The 19,664-nt window shown below is 38.0% G+C and overlaps 1 protein-coding gene across 1 annotated transcript in view; it reads left to right on the top strand.

Moving 5' to 3' along the window:
* LOC122793659 (zinc-binding protein A33-like) overlaps positions 1 to 19,456 on the top strand; it is a 273,061-nt gene extending 253,605 nt beyond the window's left edge. The window contains exon 6 of the mRNA XM_044061883.1: positions 18,752 to 19,456. Within this exon, the coding sequence (XP_043917818.1) occupies positions 18,752 to 19,308 (557 nt within the window). The 3' untranslated portion in view covers positions 19,309 to 19,456. The remainder of the gene's footprint in view (positions 1 to 18,751) is intronic.
* The last annotated feature ends 208 nt before the right edge of the window (positions 19,457 to 19,664 follow it).

Here is a 19,664-nt window from a genome sequence, read left to right as displayed (position 1 = left end):
TTCCTTCTTACCTAAAGTGGCTTCCAAGGCTAATATCAACCAATCCATTAATTTGCCTGTTTTCTTCCCTAACTATCAGAACAAAGGGGAGTACAGACTGCATTCATTAGATGTGCATAGACAATTGCGCTTTTACTCGCACAGGACGGCTGCCTCTCGCAAGTTGGAGCAGCTCTTCATTTCGTTTGCTAAGCCATCCTTGGGTAAACCAGTAATGAAGGTGACTCTAGCTAGATGGATATCCCACTGCATCTTGCTTATGTACAAAATTTCTGGTCGGCCGGAGCCCTTGGGGGTTCATGCTCACTCTACCCGTTCTATGGCTACCTCTGCCGCGTATTGGTCAAGAGTTCCCTTGGATGACATCTGTTCTGCGGCTACTTGGGCTTCTTCTCATACCTTTATTTCACATTATAAACTAGATCTGATATCCAGAGGGAGGGCAGCCTTTGGCTCTGCAGTGCTCCGGAATATTCTTCCTTGAGGACCTCCCAAGTTTTTTGGTAGCTGGGGACTTCCTATAAAAGGTGAAGAGAAAACACTAGCTGGGAAGAATCATGTAGCTGTTCAGCAAAAGCCAGTCCAAATTTCAGCTTTCGTATTGATGGCTTCCAGTAATTTAGAGGAAGACATAAATCAGATATACTCAGAGGTGATTAAATTAAATGAAACACTGAAGTAGTATATCAACTGAAATAAAAGGCAGGAAAAATAGAAAAAGCTTTAACTAGCTATTTAGATGAACTAAAAAAATGCAAAACTCACAGGGTGAAAAAAAGACATAGCTGACTTCTCAAGAAGAGCTTTTTCAAAAAATGGTGGAGTTAGAAGACAAAGTACTTGAGATTTTCTGCTGTACCTGAGAAACTGGAAGGAGCCAACTGTACTAATTTTATGAAAGCACAAATAAGAACAGGGCTGGTACTTGACACCAGGATTTGTTACTTGAAAGGGCACATCATGAGAAACCAGCCAAGACATGAAGTAGTAAAGATGCACTCATACCAACAAAAAGAACTGATCCTGACAAAACTGTGGCAGAAGGGAAAGTATTAAATTGGAGACAGTAGAGTGTTTATGGAAAATGGCTATTCAATGCACATCAGGTAGAAAAGAAGCAATTTTATTCCAACAATCAGGGAATATCAAGAGGTAGATGTGAGAGTCAAGCTGCTGTATCCTGCTGTCTTCAGAATATTTTTTTGCCAGGAGGATCAAAGGCATTTCCTGATGCAGAACTTCATTTTCTGAAGATGTACATAATGTTGTGTATGTGTTCTAAGTTAATATGGGATGGGGATATTCTGAAAATGTTTTTTTTTTGAGAGAGAGAGTTTTCATTAAAATAAAAAAGTCTTAAAAATATGACATAAGTTCAAATGGAAATAGAAGCAACCACTGTGTAAAAGATTAGCCACCAAAACATTAGTATGCACATATAACACAAAAGTTGGAAAGATACATTAAAAACTGTTATGTATAATAGGTGAAAACAGTAGCTATTTATTATAATTGTTACCTTGTCCATATTACTTTGTAATATAAATGGCCATATGGGTATAGGTAAAAGGGAAAGAGGAATGAATTATATTTAGAATTGCAGAGTGGGAATAGCAGTACTGCAGGAGACACATTTGGAAAGAAATAAGCATGTGAATTTGACAAAGAAAGTATTTCAGGATGAATATCCAGCAGACTATCAAAGACAAGGGAAATGGGGATTAATTATACTCATTGCTAGAGGGGCTCTGAAAGTGATAGAATAGGGAAAAAAAGACAATAATGGTAGACGGGTTCCTATTACGTGATCAAAGTTTTGAAACTTCGAAAACGACAATATCGAACTTGTCTGTTCGACATTTCAAAACTTTGAACATGGCAAAAAATGAAAAATAAAAGATGCAACAGTAAACTAACCCCCACTCTTTAAATGTACCAACTCCGAGATCGCACTACAGTGCAGTAAAGGGAAATATTCCCTTTCCGCACTATAGTGCGGTCTCGGAGTTGGTATATTTAAAGAGTGGGGGGTGTGGGGGTGCATGGGGGCTTGCCCCCCTGCTTGCAACAGTTAGTTTACTGTTGCATCTTTTATTTATTTATTTATTTTCTGTGTTCGAACTTCAGCAAGTTCGACTATATGGTTTCGACCATATAGTGTTCATACTTGTTGAAGTTCGACAAAGTAATAGGAACCCAATGGTAGATTTATGTTTGTAAGGGGCTATTGGGCAGGGAGGAGGATTATGCTGGCATGTATTTATATTTCTCCAAAACTACTATTAAGGAGCTTAAGAAAATTTTGGGAAAAATAATCTGCTTTCAGCAGGGAGTTTTACTCATAGGTGGGACTGAAACTTTATTTGCAATAGTGAGGATGTGTCAGGGACACATAGAAAGAAAAATATAATAAAAGAGGGTAAACTTCTGAAGAAATATATGAAAATATTTGGTATGGAAGATGTGAATTCAGTAGCAGGAATTCTGGCATAATTTACATATTATTCCCCAAGGCAAAATAGCTGGGCTAGACTAGATAGAAATTATATTTTACAGGTACATGGGCATTTAATTGAATGCTTTGACACACATCCATTAACAATTTCACATCAAGCATCAATAAAAACAAGAAAAAAATGCCTGGTAATGAAGTAAAAATGAGACAGTGATGCTTTCCCACCTACATTTTAAAAAAAGATGCATTTAAGGAACGGGTAGTGGAAATTATTCAAGAGTTATTAGGTAAGATAGAAATTTCTTTAGAAGTTATAGCCAGAGAGTGGGATAAAATGAAAATCCATTTTAAAAACAGGTAGAAATAAAACAGAAATAGATACTGTTAAGAAGTAATAAGAATTACTTACAGGGACTGATAAAGGTTAAAGTACTACAGAATAAGGGGAATCTTACAGAACAGGAAGAGCAAATGCAGAGTACTAAAGAGAAAATAAGAGGGTGTTTGGATAATATGCATCAGTTTAGAAAGATTGCTGTTAAGCAGGCCACTTGTCTTAATAACATCACAGCCCAAAAACGTTTAGCACAATGACTTAGACAACAGAAAGTAGAAAGGGTTGTCACCAAATTTAGGGAGCCTATAACAAGAAAAGTAACTGGAGACCCTGTAGAGGTATAAGAGATCTGTTCATAAATTTTATGAACATGCATATGAAGCAGAGAAATGTGGAAATCAAGAGCATAAATGGAAATATTTATGGAAGAATAATTATGCCAAGGTTAGAGGTAGTTGAGACTCAACAGCTCACAGTTAAGTTAGGAGGAAATGACACAGAAATGGTGACGTATACTCAGTTTTCAGGAAAGTCTGCAAGAACATAAGGTATTCCTGTGGAAGTTTGAAATTTAGGAGGGAAGAAAGTGATAAAGATCTGGAATATTTTTCTTAACAGCATTTTAAAAGGAGGGGAAGCACAGACATATTGGAAGAAAGCTGTGGTGGCTGCATTACCTAAAGACAGTAAAAACCCATCAGACCCAGATTAATATAGACCAATTTCAATTTTAAACCATTATTATAAAATATGTATGTCTACACTAGCTAAAAGAGTGGCAGAGGTGTTGCCAGAATTGATAGATATGGATCAGTGTGGTTTTGTAGAGGAGAGGCAAACATCTTGACACATTTATAAAGCAATGATAATCTAGAGGGATACAGAATGTAAGAAAATGCCTCTGTTGTTTGTGGGTCTTGATGCAGAGAAAGCATTCAAGAGAGAAATCTGGGATCTTATGAGTAGGGCAATGGAAGTTTTTGTATTCCCTGATATGATAATAACATTAATTAGGAGGATATATGAAGGATCAGAGTCAAGAATTAAAGTGGGAGGGTTTTGCTCTGATAAGTTGTGTTTGAACAGAGGAAGCAGGCAGCGGTGTCCTCTTTCCCTTTTGTTATTTGCTTTATATTAAGAATTACAGCAAAGAAAACAAGAGACTCAGAAATGTAAGGACATAATTGGTATGATAATCAAGATAAGTTTACTTTATTTGAAGATGATATTATTTTGTACCTGGTAAATTCAAAAAAGGAAGCATCTCAGTGGTGTAGAACATTTTGAGACAGTTTCAAGTCTTTCAGGATATATAATTAATGAAAATGAAACAAAGGCTTCAACTGTAAATTATGGTACCCACACACAAAATGGTTCAGCAATACCCATGTGTATGATGACATGATAAGATGGCATATTTAGAAGTATGGATTAAAAAGAGAATTTGTGTCTATTTAATGTAGAACCCTGTGCCAAAGGAAATAAGAAACTCAGCTCTCCAACTTGCCTTTACCTCTTTGGACCTCAGAACCTATTCTCCCTGGTGAACAAGGATCTTTGGTCCTCAGAACCTATTCTCCCTGGTGAACAAGGACCCAACACAAAACTCTCTATTGATTCAAGAATTTGTGCCAAAGGAAATAAGAAAGTACGTGTTCCCCTCACCTAGCAGTAAAGTGTAGTATTATTTATTACATTCCTCTGACTATAGCTATGCTACTTAGTCAGGACACCCAGCAGCCATACTCCTCCCTTCCACTCAGAAATTGCTCTGTTTCTCCTTTGTGGTGACCCATTTCATCTTCTACCTTTCTCTCCTATGTAAAGCCTCTTCAACTCTCCTTTCATAAATCCTTACCTGCTATTCTCTATTACTACCTTGTGCTGTAATAACCTTTTTACCCACTAAGTGGCACACTAATCTTGGCTCCTGTATTTACCCAGCTTGTTACCTTCTGTCCTATAGCTTAATTCCTCCCATTACTCCTGTCTATAGAATTGCTCAGTTACTGCCACATTTCACTACTACTTACTTTCCTGGCAAGTATATCCAACTTACCCCTGCTTTACATCCCTTCTACCCACTCTTAAATTACCTCTGTAGTCAGCTTCTCACAGATTGATTTTCTCAGCTGTTTCCTTCACTTGAGTCTACCCACTCTGTTCGCCCTGCGGGCAAACTCCACTCCCCTACCCTACTCCCAATTCCCACCCACCCCAGTACTCCTAAACTTATACATCCAAACCACACCCTCTCCTCTCCTAACCAATCACAACAGTCACCTTATTAACATACTATACACACCTCTCTCTAACCATCCTGGTATAACTCTTCCCCTCCAAATAACACGTGTAAAGCTTTTTAGTCACAATGCAAACACTAACTTCCCAAATGCAGCTAAAGCTCCTAATCTTTGTTATACTCTTACCTTCTCTAACAGCAGCCTACTTGCTAACCTCTTATGAACAGTCAAAACATTTACAGCTAAATTTCCCTAATCAGCAAACAAGTATTATACCTCTTACTAACTCCCCAGAACACATAAATATAACATCTCTACCTAGCTATTTACCTGCAAAATATTGCAGACTGACCCATATCAAATACAACTTTCTAAAACCCAGAAAACCTCTCCACCATTACTATAACCTCCACAATCCCTCAAACAAACTATTAGTTATTTATTTATTTATTTTACATTTGTTAACTGGGCTAGTCCAACTGGATATATTTCCATTTTCAGCAGAGGTCCAGGGAGAAAAGCTTCACAGTAACATTCAAAAAGATTATAATGCACAAATATAAAATAAAATGTTGATAAAAATAATCAGAGAGCATTAGCTAAAAATGTGTACTATTTGAGCAACACAACATACAGAAAGAATTACATACACAAATATAAAAGAAAATTATGTTGAAATAATCAGAGAGTCTTAGCTAAAGAGATTTATGCTATTTGTGAAACACAAAACCTAAAAAGGAATAAGGCACTCTTACATTAAGATATGTGAGGTTGTTTACAGTATGTTCAAAGTTGAATTCATCTCCTAGTTGTAACAATAATTTAAGACAGTTACTACTACCCAAGGGGTAAGCAGTATTAATTGGTGAAGGGAGGCAGTATAGAGAATAAGGCAATAGAGAAAGCAGAAGATTAGTCAGGGTAACAGCAAGGGCATAACCAGAGTGTTTTAAGATGTTGCTTGAGCCTTTGTTTAAAGAGCAGGAAGGAGGGAAGTACAGTTAGATCTGATGGCAACAGGTTCAAATATTTTCCAGTGTATTAGAAAACAAGGAGTCACCTGACAAATTATTAGACTTGCTAATGCTAGTCAGTAGTTTACTGGAAGAGCGTAAGGAATTGAGGTTTGTATAGGGGATAATAAGGTTATAAAGTATCGGTGTGTTGTTAGGTTGGTAGACTATCCTATGGACAATGGTAAGCTGGGAAAGTATCAAAATGTTTTTTTCATTCAAGCCAGTCTAGCTGCTATAGATTCAGACAGTGGTGAGTTCTAAATGGGTTCCCAGTGGCAAACCCGGCAATATTGCTATAGGAGTTGGGTAGTTTAGTGAGATTATTTTTCTTTAGGTTAGTATATATGGGGGAAGCATAAAGAAGAGTAGAGATTAGATGGGAGTGGGCAATTGTAGTTCTGGCTGTTGGTGTTAAGAAGAGTTTTTTTCTATATAGGGAGCCCAATTTTCTATTTACGGTTTTTATAGTGTTATTTATATGGTTATCAAAGGTAAGGTTATTGTCAATTAAGATTCCTAACAGTTTGGTAGTAGAGTCGGGGGTTATAAGGGTGCCATTATTCGATTTGATAGAGAAATTTATAGGGGGGGACTTACTGTTAGGTGTGAAGAGTAAGAGCTTGGTTTTTTTGGCATTCAAAAGGAGGCAGCATTTCAAGAACCAAGACTCGATTGCGTTAAATACTGTCTGGGTTAGAGATTGTAGTTCAGATGTGGAGTTGGCAGAACATATGAGCGTGGAATCATCTGCATATTGTATGCAGGTAGCTTGAGGGATTGCTAAGTGAAGGTCGTTGATGAATAAAGAGAATAGAAGTGGACCTAGAATGGAGCCCTGAGGGACTCCGAGGGAGACTGGCAGGTGGGAAGATAGTTTATTCGCCCAGAGGACTGCTTGTTGCCTATTGGTAAGGTAGGACTTGAACCAGAGAACAGCCTTGGTGTCTAGAGAAAGGGAATCAAGAGTTTTTAGGAGCAGGGGGTGGTTGACCATGTCAAAGGCTTTTGACAGATCAATAAAGAGTGCTGATGAGAGAATGTTGATATTATATTTTTTATTGATGGAGTCTGTGAAAGATAGGAGAGCTGTGGTGGTACTATGAAATGGCCTGAAGCCATGCTGACAGTTAGCTAGTATATTATGTTGGGTTAAGTGGTTTATTAGTTGATGGTGACTGCATTTTTCCATAACTTTTGCTAAGGGTGATAAGAGAGCTATAGACCTGTAGTTGGACTAATCATTGGAGTTGCCGCCTTTATGTAAGGGGATAATGTGGGAGATTTTCCAGATATCAGGGATGGTTCCTTCATTTATGGTTCTGTTTATAAGGATGGATACAGGATAAGCAACTGCTTTAGCTGCTTTTTACAGGTATTCAGATGGTATTTGGTCAGCAGAAGAGGTACACAGCTTAAGTTTTTGGATACGTTTTTGGATGTACGAGGTAGCGATGGGTTGTATTTGGAATGTTGGGAGAGTATTAGGTAAAGCGGTAGGGAGATTAGAGTTGTTTGTGGAAAGTTGACAGGCTAGAGATTTTATGGTGTCTGTGAAGAAGGTATTAAAGGCATTGGCAGTTTGATGGGAGGTATTGTTGTCAGCCCCTAGAGGGGGTGGTGTGCTAGAGTGTCCTGGGTGTAGGAGTCTATTTAAGCTAGACCAGAACTTTTGTGGATTGTTATTGTAAGATTGCTGTAGTTTACAATAGTAGTTTTCTTTTGTCAGTGAGTAGTGCTTTTTTGTAATATTTCTCAACTGTCTAAATGTTTGTTGCTCAGAGATATTTTTGGATGCTCTCCACTTGGCCCAAGATTTATTCCTAAGCAATATCTGTTGTCTACTTTCTTTTAAAAGCCAGGGAGTCAGTTTGGACTTCATTCTGATAGACTGTTTAGGTGCATGCTTATCAAGGATAGTTAAGAATTTAGAGTTGAAATATTTAACAGCCTCCTCAAGAGGGAGAGTTTTTAGTGGGTTCAAGTTACAGGCATTAAGTTCATTTTGGAATGCTACAGGGTAAAAGTGTTTGTTGGTTCATGAGATCCTATAAGTGGGGGTGTTAGGGATGTCATTATTTTGTATTATAATGTAAGTTAACATATGATCACTTAAGTCATCTGGTAGAGTTCCTACCTTGTAAATCTGTTGTTGTTTATTAATAAGTATCTAAGATACTCTCTTTGCTGTTAGTTTTGTTAAGTCTAGTGGTGGTGGTAATTGTTTGACTAAAGCCATGAAGATTAATATGTGAAGGATTATCTGTGTTTACACATTTCCAGTCAGTATTAAAGTCTCCTAGTATAATAGTTTCTTGTGGGTAAGTAGTAGATACCCAGCTTAGAATGTTTTCTATTGTAGTACTATTATTACCAGGAGGTAAGTAGATGCAGATGATGTATAGGGCTTTGCTAAGGCTAAGTTGAAGTCAGGAGATAAGGACTTCAGCCTTACTATCTTGAGGTGGGTTATAAGATATAGAGGAGATCTGTTGCATGGATTTAAACAGTAGTGCTACTCCCCCTCCCCTACATTTTATGTGGTCGAGTCTCAATTTATTGTAACCTGGGGGGATTATTTTGTTGTCTTTAGTTCCAGGTTTTAACCAGGTTTCTGTGAGACAGAAGATATCAAAGGAATGTATATCAAGGAGGGCATGGAGATGGGCAGTTTTGTTATTTATACTGTGGATATTGAGATGACCTATAAGTAAGGAATTAGAGAGACAGGTTTGGGTTGTTAGGGTGGAGGGAGTGGTACAAGGAGTTGTTAATGTGGGGACATCTGTTGGGCCTGGGTTAGGGTGGATGTCACCGTCTTTTAAGGTGGGGGGTTTTAGGCCAGAAACTGGCTAGTTAATGAAGCTGGCTAGATATTTCAGCTTCCTTACAGTTGTGTTATTGAATTTGATATGAGTGAGTCGATGGTACTTGGCTAGCAGGTAGCAGGGTGTGGATGTGGTATTTATTTGAAAATGGGTAAGGGTATAATTTTGACTAGCTGTTTGTTTAGGAGAGTAGTTGAAGTGGTAATAATTCAATTTTTCAATGGAGGTAAGGAGATAGGCAGAGGTGAGGACAGGTATGAGAGTAGCTAAGAGTATTAATTTGGTTAGGATAGGTTTTGTTGTTGAAGACATATTGTTAGGGTTACCTTATACTGCTACAGCAGGACCTGGGTAGGGTAAGACAAAAGATGTATGGGTTTTGTAGAGTCCTTTGAGAGGAAGAAGTGATAAAAGGAATGAAATAATATTAAGTATTTTAAGAGGAGGTACCAGATGTAGGGGGTAAGGAGAAAGGTAGATAGGTGGGGTGTGGTTAAATTATATAGATTGGTTGAAGCATAGGATTGGAAGGCTGGAAGATAGGATGTGGTTAAGGAAGTATAAGTTTAGGGCCCTTGGGGGTGGGTGTGAATTGGGGGTAGGGTAGGGGAGCGGAGTGAGCCTGCTGGGCGAACAGAGCTGAGAGAAGCTGAGAGGTAATCAGTTCTTCAGTGAAACTGTGGTCTGTACGGCTTTGGGTAGGTACATGGCACTTTCTGTAACTACTTTTCTTAAAACATGCAAAGGGTGTCCTTAGGTCTAGGTGTATAGGGGAGTAGGTATTATTAATGAGTCCTGAAGCAGGAGTATTAAATGACAGTAGATTAAGCTATCTAGGTTATCTACTTTTATGACTAAAAGGTTGATTCCTTTTTAATACCTTTCTGGGGGAGGGGGGTGATATCTAGAAGTAATGATCCAACTGGGATAACTGGAGATGGCTGTTCAGTAGAGCTGGTGGAGTTCAGCTAGAAGTAGAAGTACAGCTTTTCATGCCTTATGTTCTGCTACCCTCTTGTGGCCTATATAGGGAATTACACTAATTCACTAAGCTAGTTAGAGGTAAGGCGGAAAAGTAAAAAAGGGATAGACGGCCTCGGGTAGGTCCGCAGGTGTGCTGGCCCTTACAAATAGGTTTACCAAAAGCACTCACTATTATATAGTTAAACTTCTAAAACTGTAGGTTATCACCTACACTGTGAGGCTGAGCGAAGCACATCTAGGTAGTCCACGTAAGGTTGACAGGTTGGGTATTCTTTTCAATTCAGTAGGGATTTCTATTATCTTGCTAGGTTGTTGATAGGGGGACAACCTGCATCTCAGCACAAGGCTTATAAGCTGAAAAAGAGACAGAGAGAAATATATATATAATGGCAACTAGGTTAAAGTCTTTGTGGGAGTGGGAGGTGAAATGGTGGGGAGGAGTGCAAGTCAGTGGCCGAGTGGAGTGTCAGAAGCAGTACAGTTTAGACACAGGAAAGCATCATATAGACCCCTGAAAACCTAATTGTGAGGCACATAAAAAAGCATTAGCCCCCTACAGCCTTCTTCCAGTAATTCGTACTTACTATAGAAGCTTAGATAAAGATGAAAAAAACTAAGCAGGTTAACAGTTGGTACAACTTTCACAGCAATGTAAATGCTATACTCAGCTAGAACATTTCCTGTGGACTGTAGTGCATAAAACACAGAATATCAGCCTATACAATTTTCTAAAACAACTAGATTTGATAAACATCAACAGGAACTTACATGAGGTAAGGAAGGCTAGTGTAATTTCTAATAATAGCTTTATTTGGAGTCATAATACATAGAATATCTTTCTAAAACAACTAGATTTGATAAACATCAACAGGAACTTACATGAGGTAAGGAAGGCTAGTGTAATTTCTAATAGCTAGATTATTTGTACAGGCTAAAACTACACAGAAATGTCAGCAAGTACGTTTCACAACAGACATAATATGATAAGCTCTACAGAACACAGTGTCCGTTAATTGTGTGTCCCAGTTGCAGCAAGCAGGTCAAGAAAAATATAGCCCAGATAGCAAAAATCCGTGTTTTTGTGCTTGGGAAAAGTATCTGGTGGCTGAAACAGGTGATGAAGTCAGCGCTCTGTGCCTGAGCACATTTAAAGTAGGCTGTAAGCGAATTTACAGTAAGTTACAATTACTTGTGGCTGAAATAGGTGATAGTATCAGCGCTCTGTGCCTGAGCACATTTAAAGTAGGCTGTAAGTGAATTTACAGTAAGTTACAGTTAGTTCACTAGATAGCAAGTAGAATTGCTGCTACGGAGGAAAGCTCCCTCTATAACTCATTAAGAGTTTTACATATCCGTTTCCCAGAGCACAAGATAGATGCGCAACTGGTTTGGACCTCAGCGAGTGACGCTATACTAAATAAAATCAGCGCTTGAACAGCTGGTCAATCGTACTAGAAGCTTTCAGTGTAATAAAAACAGCTCTGGTAATACAGAGAATACAATAGGTACCCTCAATGCAAAATACACACCACATGGAAGAACATGCTCCGAGCCTGGGTAATATAGCATTTACCGTAACAAAGTTATCACAGATATAATAAGATTAAGCCTTCTCGGCTATCAGAAAGTCTATCAAATCAAAATAAATACACACAATAAAACACAGCAGTACAAAAATGCACACTTACGGACCGCACACCACACGGAGGACAGAGGGGTTGGTCTGCTAGGAAGAAGGGATTTAAAAATGGTGCCACAAGTCCTAACCTGTATTTATAGGTTTGGCTTAAATAATAGGGAGGGGAGGGGGTGGGCGGCACAGAAGTACCTGGGCAGTGGAGGGGGGAGGGGAAATACAAGCTGCCTAGATGGATGGGTCTGATCTATTAGCTGGAAGAGGATTCCAGAGTGCAACTAAGGAGTTGCATAGTGGGTGGAGAGCTGAGCGGTAATCAGTTATACAGTGAGACTGTGGTCTATAAGGCTTTGGGTAGGTACGTGGCACTTTCTGTAACTACTTTTCTTAAAACATGCAAATGGTGTCCTTAGGTCTAGGTGTATAGGGGAGTAGGTATTATTAATGAGTCCTGAAGTAGGAGTATTAAATGACAGTAGATTAAGCTATCTAGGTTATCTACTTTTATGATTAAAAGGTTAATTTCTTTTTAATACCTTTCTGGGGGAGGGGGGTGATATCTAGAAGTAATGATCCTACTGGGATACCTGGAGATGGCTGTTCAGTAGTGTAACTATTATATAGTTAAACTTAAATCCACAAAGTCCAAAGGTAATAATTCCACAAAATAAGGCATAAGGTTCAATTCCAAAATAAGGCCATGACACCAGTTCCAAGCCTTTCCTGGAACTGGTGTTCTGGCCTTATTTTGGAACTGAACCTTATGCCTTATTTTGTGGAATATAGTTAAACTTCTAAAACTGTAGGTTATCACCTACACTGTGAGGCTGAGCGAAGCACGTCTAGGTAGTCCACGTAAGGCTTACAGGTTGGGTATTCTTTTCAGTTCAGTAGGGATTTATTTTATCTTGCTAGGTTGTTGATAGGGGGACAACCTGTGTTTCAGCACAAGGCTTATAAGACTATTATACCTATAGTTATAGAAACTATTATACCTTTCCTTACTAGATGGAGACATCCATCCTAACCCAGGTCCAGGACATAAAGCAACTACAAAACCACAAATTCATGTTCCCTCTTCCCGTAATATCCCATCTAAATCTCCCAACTCACTCTATATAGCCCACCTCAATATTCACAGCATAAATAATAAAATAGCCAACTTACATGCTCTACTAGATGTTCATTCCTTTGACATACTTTGTTTAACAGAAACATGGCTAAAACCCACTACACAAGATGTTGAAATCATTCCACCTGGGTACAACATCTTAAGACAAGACCGCAAAGCAAAAAAGGGAGGGGGAGCTGCTATTCTTTATAAAGAAGGGCTACAAATATCAATACTAGATTTTAGTTCCCCTTTAGAAAACAATGCAGAAATCATTAGCACTAAATTTCAGCTTAATCCCAGTAAATCCCTAAACATAATATGTTTTTACTTGCCCCCTGGTAATAACACTAGCACTCTGGAAGGTATCCTTGCTGAGCTCTCCTCAAAAATTCCCCAAGAGACAATAATTCTTGGCGACTTTAATATAGACTGGAAAGACTGCTCTACTGAAACACCAACTTCCCATATTAACCTTTATGTCCTCTCCTCTCTCATCTCCCCAACCACAATTAATAAACCCAACAATAAAGAATCTTTCCTGGACTGGATTCTTATGAATAATCACCAACAACTCTACAATGTAGGTACCCCCCTGACGATGTAAGTGACCATATTCTCACTTGCATAATCAGGCAAAGGTCTAGCTCACACAATCCAGCCTTATATAGAACAATAAGAAGCAACAGAAGTTTTAACCCTGATAACTTCCAAGCTGAACTAAAAGCATGTGATTGGTCACCCATAAAATACCTCCCACTTGACAAAGCAGTAAACTACTTTAACTCAAACTTCTTAACAATCCTTGACCACCATGCACCAAAACATTCCATCAAAATTAAATCTAAACCCGCTCCACTGCTTACAAGGGAAACCAAGCAAAAAATTCAACATAGAAATAAAGTTTGGGCACTATGGAGAACAACTAAAAACCCCACAGACCAACAACAATTCAGGCAAAAAAGAAATGAGAAAAAAAAGCTATAAAAGCAAGATAAAAAAAACTTTTACTGCCACCTCCAACAGACCAACCAAAACAATCCACAAAAATTCTGGGCTAGCATAAACAGACTACTTCGACCAGGCCAGTCCACAACACCACCCCCTATAGGAGCAAATCCCAACAATCTAAAGCAAACTGCAAACGCTTTTAATACCTTCTTCACAGAAACCATTCAAACACTTGCCAATCAACTAACAGCCGATAGCTCTACCCTTCCAACCTTTACTACTAACTCTCTTCCAGCACTAAACCTGCAACCTGTCCCAACTTCCCTCATCTGCAACCTTTTACACAAGCTAAAACCTACTACACCCTCAGCTGACCAGCTACCTGCTGAATGTCTGCAAAAGGCAGCCAGAACCATAGCATATCCTGTATCACTGTTGATAAATAGAACCATACATGAAAGCACTATTCCCGCCATCTGGAAAATCTCCCACATTATCCCCCTACACAAGGGTGGAAACTCTATAGAATATTCTAACTATCGTCCTATAGCACTACTCTCCCCCTTAGCTAAAATAATGTAAAAGTGCATCCATAGACAGTTACTAGACCATCTACTTCAGAACACCTTACTGGCCAAATGTCAACATGGCTTCAGGCCTTTCCACAGTACAACTGCTCTCCTATCCCTCTCTGACTGCATCAATAATAAGCGTAATAATAATCTTCTCTCTTCAGCACTTTTCATCAACCTTTCAAAAGCATTCAACATGGTCGATCACCATCTACTTATTAATATACTAAAATCCTTTTCTCTGGATACAATGACTATAAAATAGTTCCAGCCCTACCTGGACAATAGGCAATAGTGCTATGGGACAACAACCGATCATCCCATCTCCCTGTTACCCTAGGTGTTCCTCAGGGCTCCATATTGGGCCCCCTCCTATTCTCATTATTTATCAATGACCTTAACCTAGCTATTCCTCCAGCTAACTGAATACAATACACAGATGATTTGACAATAATCTACTCAGCTAAATCTTAATCCCAACTGCAGACTCTAACTCAGAAAATGTTTAATATAACAGAAAATTGGTTTCTACAATGCTGCCTCCTCCTGAACCCCCAAAAAACTAAACTCATCCTCTTCACTCCTACCCGTAAGTCACTCCCATTGAATTTTTCAGTCTTATCCAATAATGGTATACTCATATCTCCTGATCCAACAACTAAACTTCGAGGGGTAACCATTGATAACAACCTGAACTTTGAAACTCACATCAACAATACCATAACAACTGTCAACAGGAAACTAGGCTCCCTTTATAGGATTAAACCCTTTCTCTCCCCACTAGCCAGAACCACTATTGCCCATTCCCACCTTATCTCCACACTTCTCTATGCTTCTACAATATATACTAACTTGTCAAAAACTAACCTTAATAAGCTAGCAAGCTCATACAATAACATTGCAAGATTTGCTATTGCTTCCCCCTTCAGGACCCATCACTGCTATAACCTGAAACAGTTAGGTTGGTTAGAGCTTCAGAATCAGATTCATTTTAACCAACTCATCATTGTACACAAGACCCTGTTCCAACCTACCAATACCCCAATACTGTCTAACCTCATTACCCAATGTGAAAACATTAAGAATTTACAGTCATCTAATAAACTACCTGTATCAACATGTAAATCTAACAACATGGCAGATGATGCTCTGTTCTCTAATGCAGTTGGAAAATATTGGAACCAACTCCCTCATAAACTTACATCACTGTCTTCTATTACACTTTTTAAGCACAATCTAACTCTATCTTAAAACCCATTGGTTATGCCCCTGTACAAATTCAGACTATTCTCTTTTACCCTCTCTACAGACCTAATACCTGCTCTGTCTGTGTCTTTCTCTATCAATGCCTATCCTTGACAAAGATATATCTTATACTAATAGAGATAATTTAACATACCTAGTTCAAGTCTTCTGTATATATAGTCTAAAATATCTTACATAAGACTTGCAACAAGATTTGTATAAACTGTGACAATTTTTGAGCTGTTGAAACCTGAAGTATGTATCTGTATAACAACTAGTTACTAGTAAAGCCTTTTGTATATAAAATCTAAAATATTTTATTAATGCTTGAAACAAGATTTTGTATAAACTGTGCAAACTTCTGAACTGTTGAAATTTGTAGTGTTTATCTGTATAACAACTAGTTACCAGAATGTTTTTAGTGTAGTAATCTCTTGGAGCTTATCTCCCCGGGACTCTACTGAAAATGGACATATATCCAGTTAGACTATCCCGGTCAACAAATGTAAAATAAAAAATAAAAATAAATAAATAAAGGTTTTGTTTATGGCAGTTAAGGATGCGTAGGAAGAGACTAAACAAAAGATAATACAAAAACTGAGAAATCTGAAGCTGTTGTTTATGGACTTTGAATGTAAGATACAAGCAGTGAAAATGTGTTAGTCCCTTTAGTTTTATTTATGAGTTAGGCATATTTTTTTTATTAAAAAGAGGAGAATTTGTGCACAGTAATAAAAGAGTTGAAGGAATTTATCTTGGAGGGGAAAAGGGTGAGAGTTAAGTGGGACAGATTGATCCTTCCAATAGAAAAAGGTGGTATAGGATTATTTTAGAACTACATAAAGATTATAATTCAAATGGAAAGGGATGATGATAAAGTGGTGGGGGGAGTTAAAGAAATAAAGAGAGAGTTGGATTTTGGATGCAGTCCTTAAAATGAAGAAAAGCAACCATACAGAATATTGTATTCATAAAGTAGCAGGAAGTATTCTAAGAACTAAGCCAACACAAGAATGGAGTAAGGAGATTTGGCCAAAAGGGTTGACTGCAAGTAATGGTACAGAAAGTAGGCAAGAGGGGGCTGAACATTTTCTGGAGAATTTACTGACAAAGGAACCAAGGTATTAGGAGCAAATAACTAGAGGGATAGGTAAAGAGAAAGGGATAGGGGGATCTTAAGTGAAAGGCCTGTACTGTTAGAATTTTTAGGCAAATATAGAACAGAACCTGCTGTTTAAAAAGGGATAATTAGTAGGGCATAAAAGTATTACATGATAACTACAAGAATCAAGCAGAGGATGTTAGAAAGATCGGTAAGACAGATTGGAAAAGCAATTTACACAGGAACAATGGGAGGACATATGTGTGGCTCCCAAGTATGCAACAAAGTCCAGAAGATTTAGGATTTTTGCTTGGAAGTGTTAGAATAGATATTTTTTATACCCCAAGCAGACTTCAGAGATTTTTTTCTCAGGTAGATAGCAAAGGTAGAGGTGTGATGGGGGAAGAAGAAGGCAACTGGGGACATATGTTTTGGGATTGTAATGAGTAGGCAGATTTTAAAAATTCCCTACAAACTACTCAATCAGAAATACTGAGTGAGCAAATGTGTGTGGCAAAGGAAATAATGTGTTTGAGCTGGGACTCAGGATCTGAATTGCCTAGACATGGCAAGGCATTCATTTTAATTCTTTGAAGTGCCAAAAAGCAATTACTAGAAAATGGAAATCAAAGTTTAAACCAACTCTCTTTGAAGTATTGAATATTATAATATAATGAGGTAAAAGAACTGGAAGAGAAATCTTTAGAAAATGAAAGGAGCAAATTACATAGAGTTAAATGGAAATGGTGGGAACAGTACATGCATAATAATGTTCAGAAAGGGGAGGAGTAAGGTTTGAGAGAAGGCAATAATTCAGAATTCAGCAATTTATGGAATGTTGGACCAATGATAGTTTCAAAGAATGAAAAATATGTGGTGTGTAATGTATGTAAATGGAAAAAATGTTAATATGGTTTGTTTTCTTTTCTGTTAATGTATGTTTGCCTATGTCTTAAGTGATAATTTAATAAAGGTGTTAAAAAACACATCTTGCAAACCCTTAAAATAACAGAGGGCCTGGAAGTTGACTAGAGAGAAAACACAAGAGTTCAAGGACATACTCAGGGCTCTACCACCTCCAGAAGAAGTGGAAATAGGTGGAGTTGAAGAAACATAGCAGTGTCTCAAAATAGTATGTGTAAGTACTATAGAAAAGATATGCAGCCAAGCCAGGTATGGAAATAAGTTACAGTGGATTTAAAAAGTGTACACACCCCTGTTAAAATGCCAGGTTTTTGTGATATAAAAAAATGAGACCACAATAAATCATTTCAAAACTTTCCCACCTTTAATGTGGCCTATAACCTGTACAGTTCAATTGAAAAACAAATCTGTTAGGGGAAAAATATAAAAAATAAAAAACGTACAATAAGCTGGTTGTATAAGTGTGCACACCCTTAAACTAATACTTTGTTGAAGCACCTTTTGATTAGCTGGGAGTTTCTGTAGCACTGCTGTTGCTATGGACCATCCACTACTTTGATGACCCCTTTTGGAAGTGTTTTGCTGATTTGATATCCCTCCTGAATACCTGATCTGCAATTTTCAAATTACTGTGCAGTAGTCAGTCTGTGCTTTCTGCTGGGAATGTTATCCTTCCTATTTACACCACTATGCAAGGCACTGCTTCAATCAGCATCATGTGACTTGTAGCAGAATTCAAGCTTCTAGAAGCAAAGGCAATCTTGTCTGGCTTTGTCCTGCATTCAAGAATGCTGGCAGTCAAACTTAAAACCTTGCCACTCAAACAAGCAAATAAATGCATGTACTCTATTAAGAAATATTTACTTTAGGGTTTAATTGATAAAGCACCTGTCATCACCTCACTAGGGATTTTTTTTTCAGATTCTAAGTAGAAACTATCCATACATCAGACTTTATTAGTGTTCATTATAGTGTTTGATAAGGAAAAAAAGAGAGGCGATGTGGATGGGTAGTCAAAGGACACTGCTGTTCAGAATGAAATTTGGGAGGTAATCTAGTGCTGCACGTCCTGGTTGAAGCAACAATTTTGTAGTCTTAAATTCTGAAATCAGTTGAGAAATTTATCAGGAAGGAGGTGATATGACTTGCAAATTCACTGCTGGATGACGTAGGGCAAATATTAGCAATGAGATAAGTCACTGAGTCTTTGTATAACTAGAAGTTTAAATATGTTTCAGACATTTTCAGGTTCATGAGCATTTTGCTGTTTTTTTTTTCAAGATGCTGTTTCTGTCACTGCCATCAAATACTTTAAAATTAATAATTCTACTATTCTCTGCTTGCCTTTAGTTCCAATTACCTTGGATCCCAACACAGCACATGCTCGGCTTTCAGTCTCTAAGGATTTCAGCAGTGTCAGGCTTGACACAAGAATACAACAGCTGCCTGACAACAAGGAGAGATTTGACACCTGCTTAAGTGTCATGGGCTCTGAAGGGTTCCTTTCTGGAAAACACAGCTGGAATATTGATGTCGGAGAGAAGAGAGAATGGGCTATAGGTGTGGCCTCTGCATCAGTCAACAGGAAGAGGTGTATATATCTGAATCCAAAGTATGGATATTGGGTGATAGCACTGAAAGGGGAACAAGGGTACTGGGCCTGTACATCAAGATGGACTTCACTAAATATACAGAAAGTACCTCAAGTAATTACAGTCTCAGTGGACTATGAAAAAGGAACAGTGTCATTTTATAATGCAATAGACAAGAGTTGTATTTACATATTTAAAAAAGAAATATTTACTGAACAGATATATCCGTACGTAGGCCTTTATTTAAATAGAGGGTTACAAAATTCTATCCCACTTAAAGTCTGTCCATTTAAGGTAACTGTATTAAAAGTTTAAGTTATGTTGTTCAGCCTGGTGGCGTGTACTGAAGCCCGTGTTTCAGATGTCACTTATCAGTACCAGGGTAGGCATGGAAGGGGGCAGGGGGTGATGTCTGCCAAATGGTATGCTTCTTTGTTAAGTACAATAAATACACTGTGCTCTACCTGTTACTTACCAAAATTTGTTTTAATATGTTGCGTTGTCCTTTTGGTGACTCTTGCATTACAGATGATCATTTATTCATATATTCCATGTTTTGTTCACTAATTGATAATCAATAGCAAGGAAAAAACACAAAGCTACTGTTGTTACATACACTGTGGGGATGACTTTCACTGTAATGGTGTGGATTCAGTAAAGCTTGTGTGTGC

Source organism: Protopterus annectens, chromosome 2.part0, assembly GCF_019279795.1.
Source record: "Protopterus annectens isolate FY-2018-M chromosome 2.part0, PAN1.0, whole genome shotgun sequence".
NCBI lineage: Eukaryota > Metazoa > Chordata > Ceratodontiformes > Protopteridae > Protopterus > Protopterus annectens.
The sequence above is the reverse complement of the archived record's forward strand: the minus strand, read 5'-3'. Positions and strand labels throughout refer to the sequence as shown.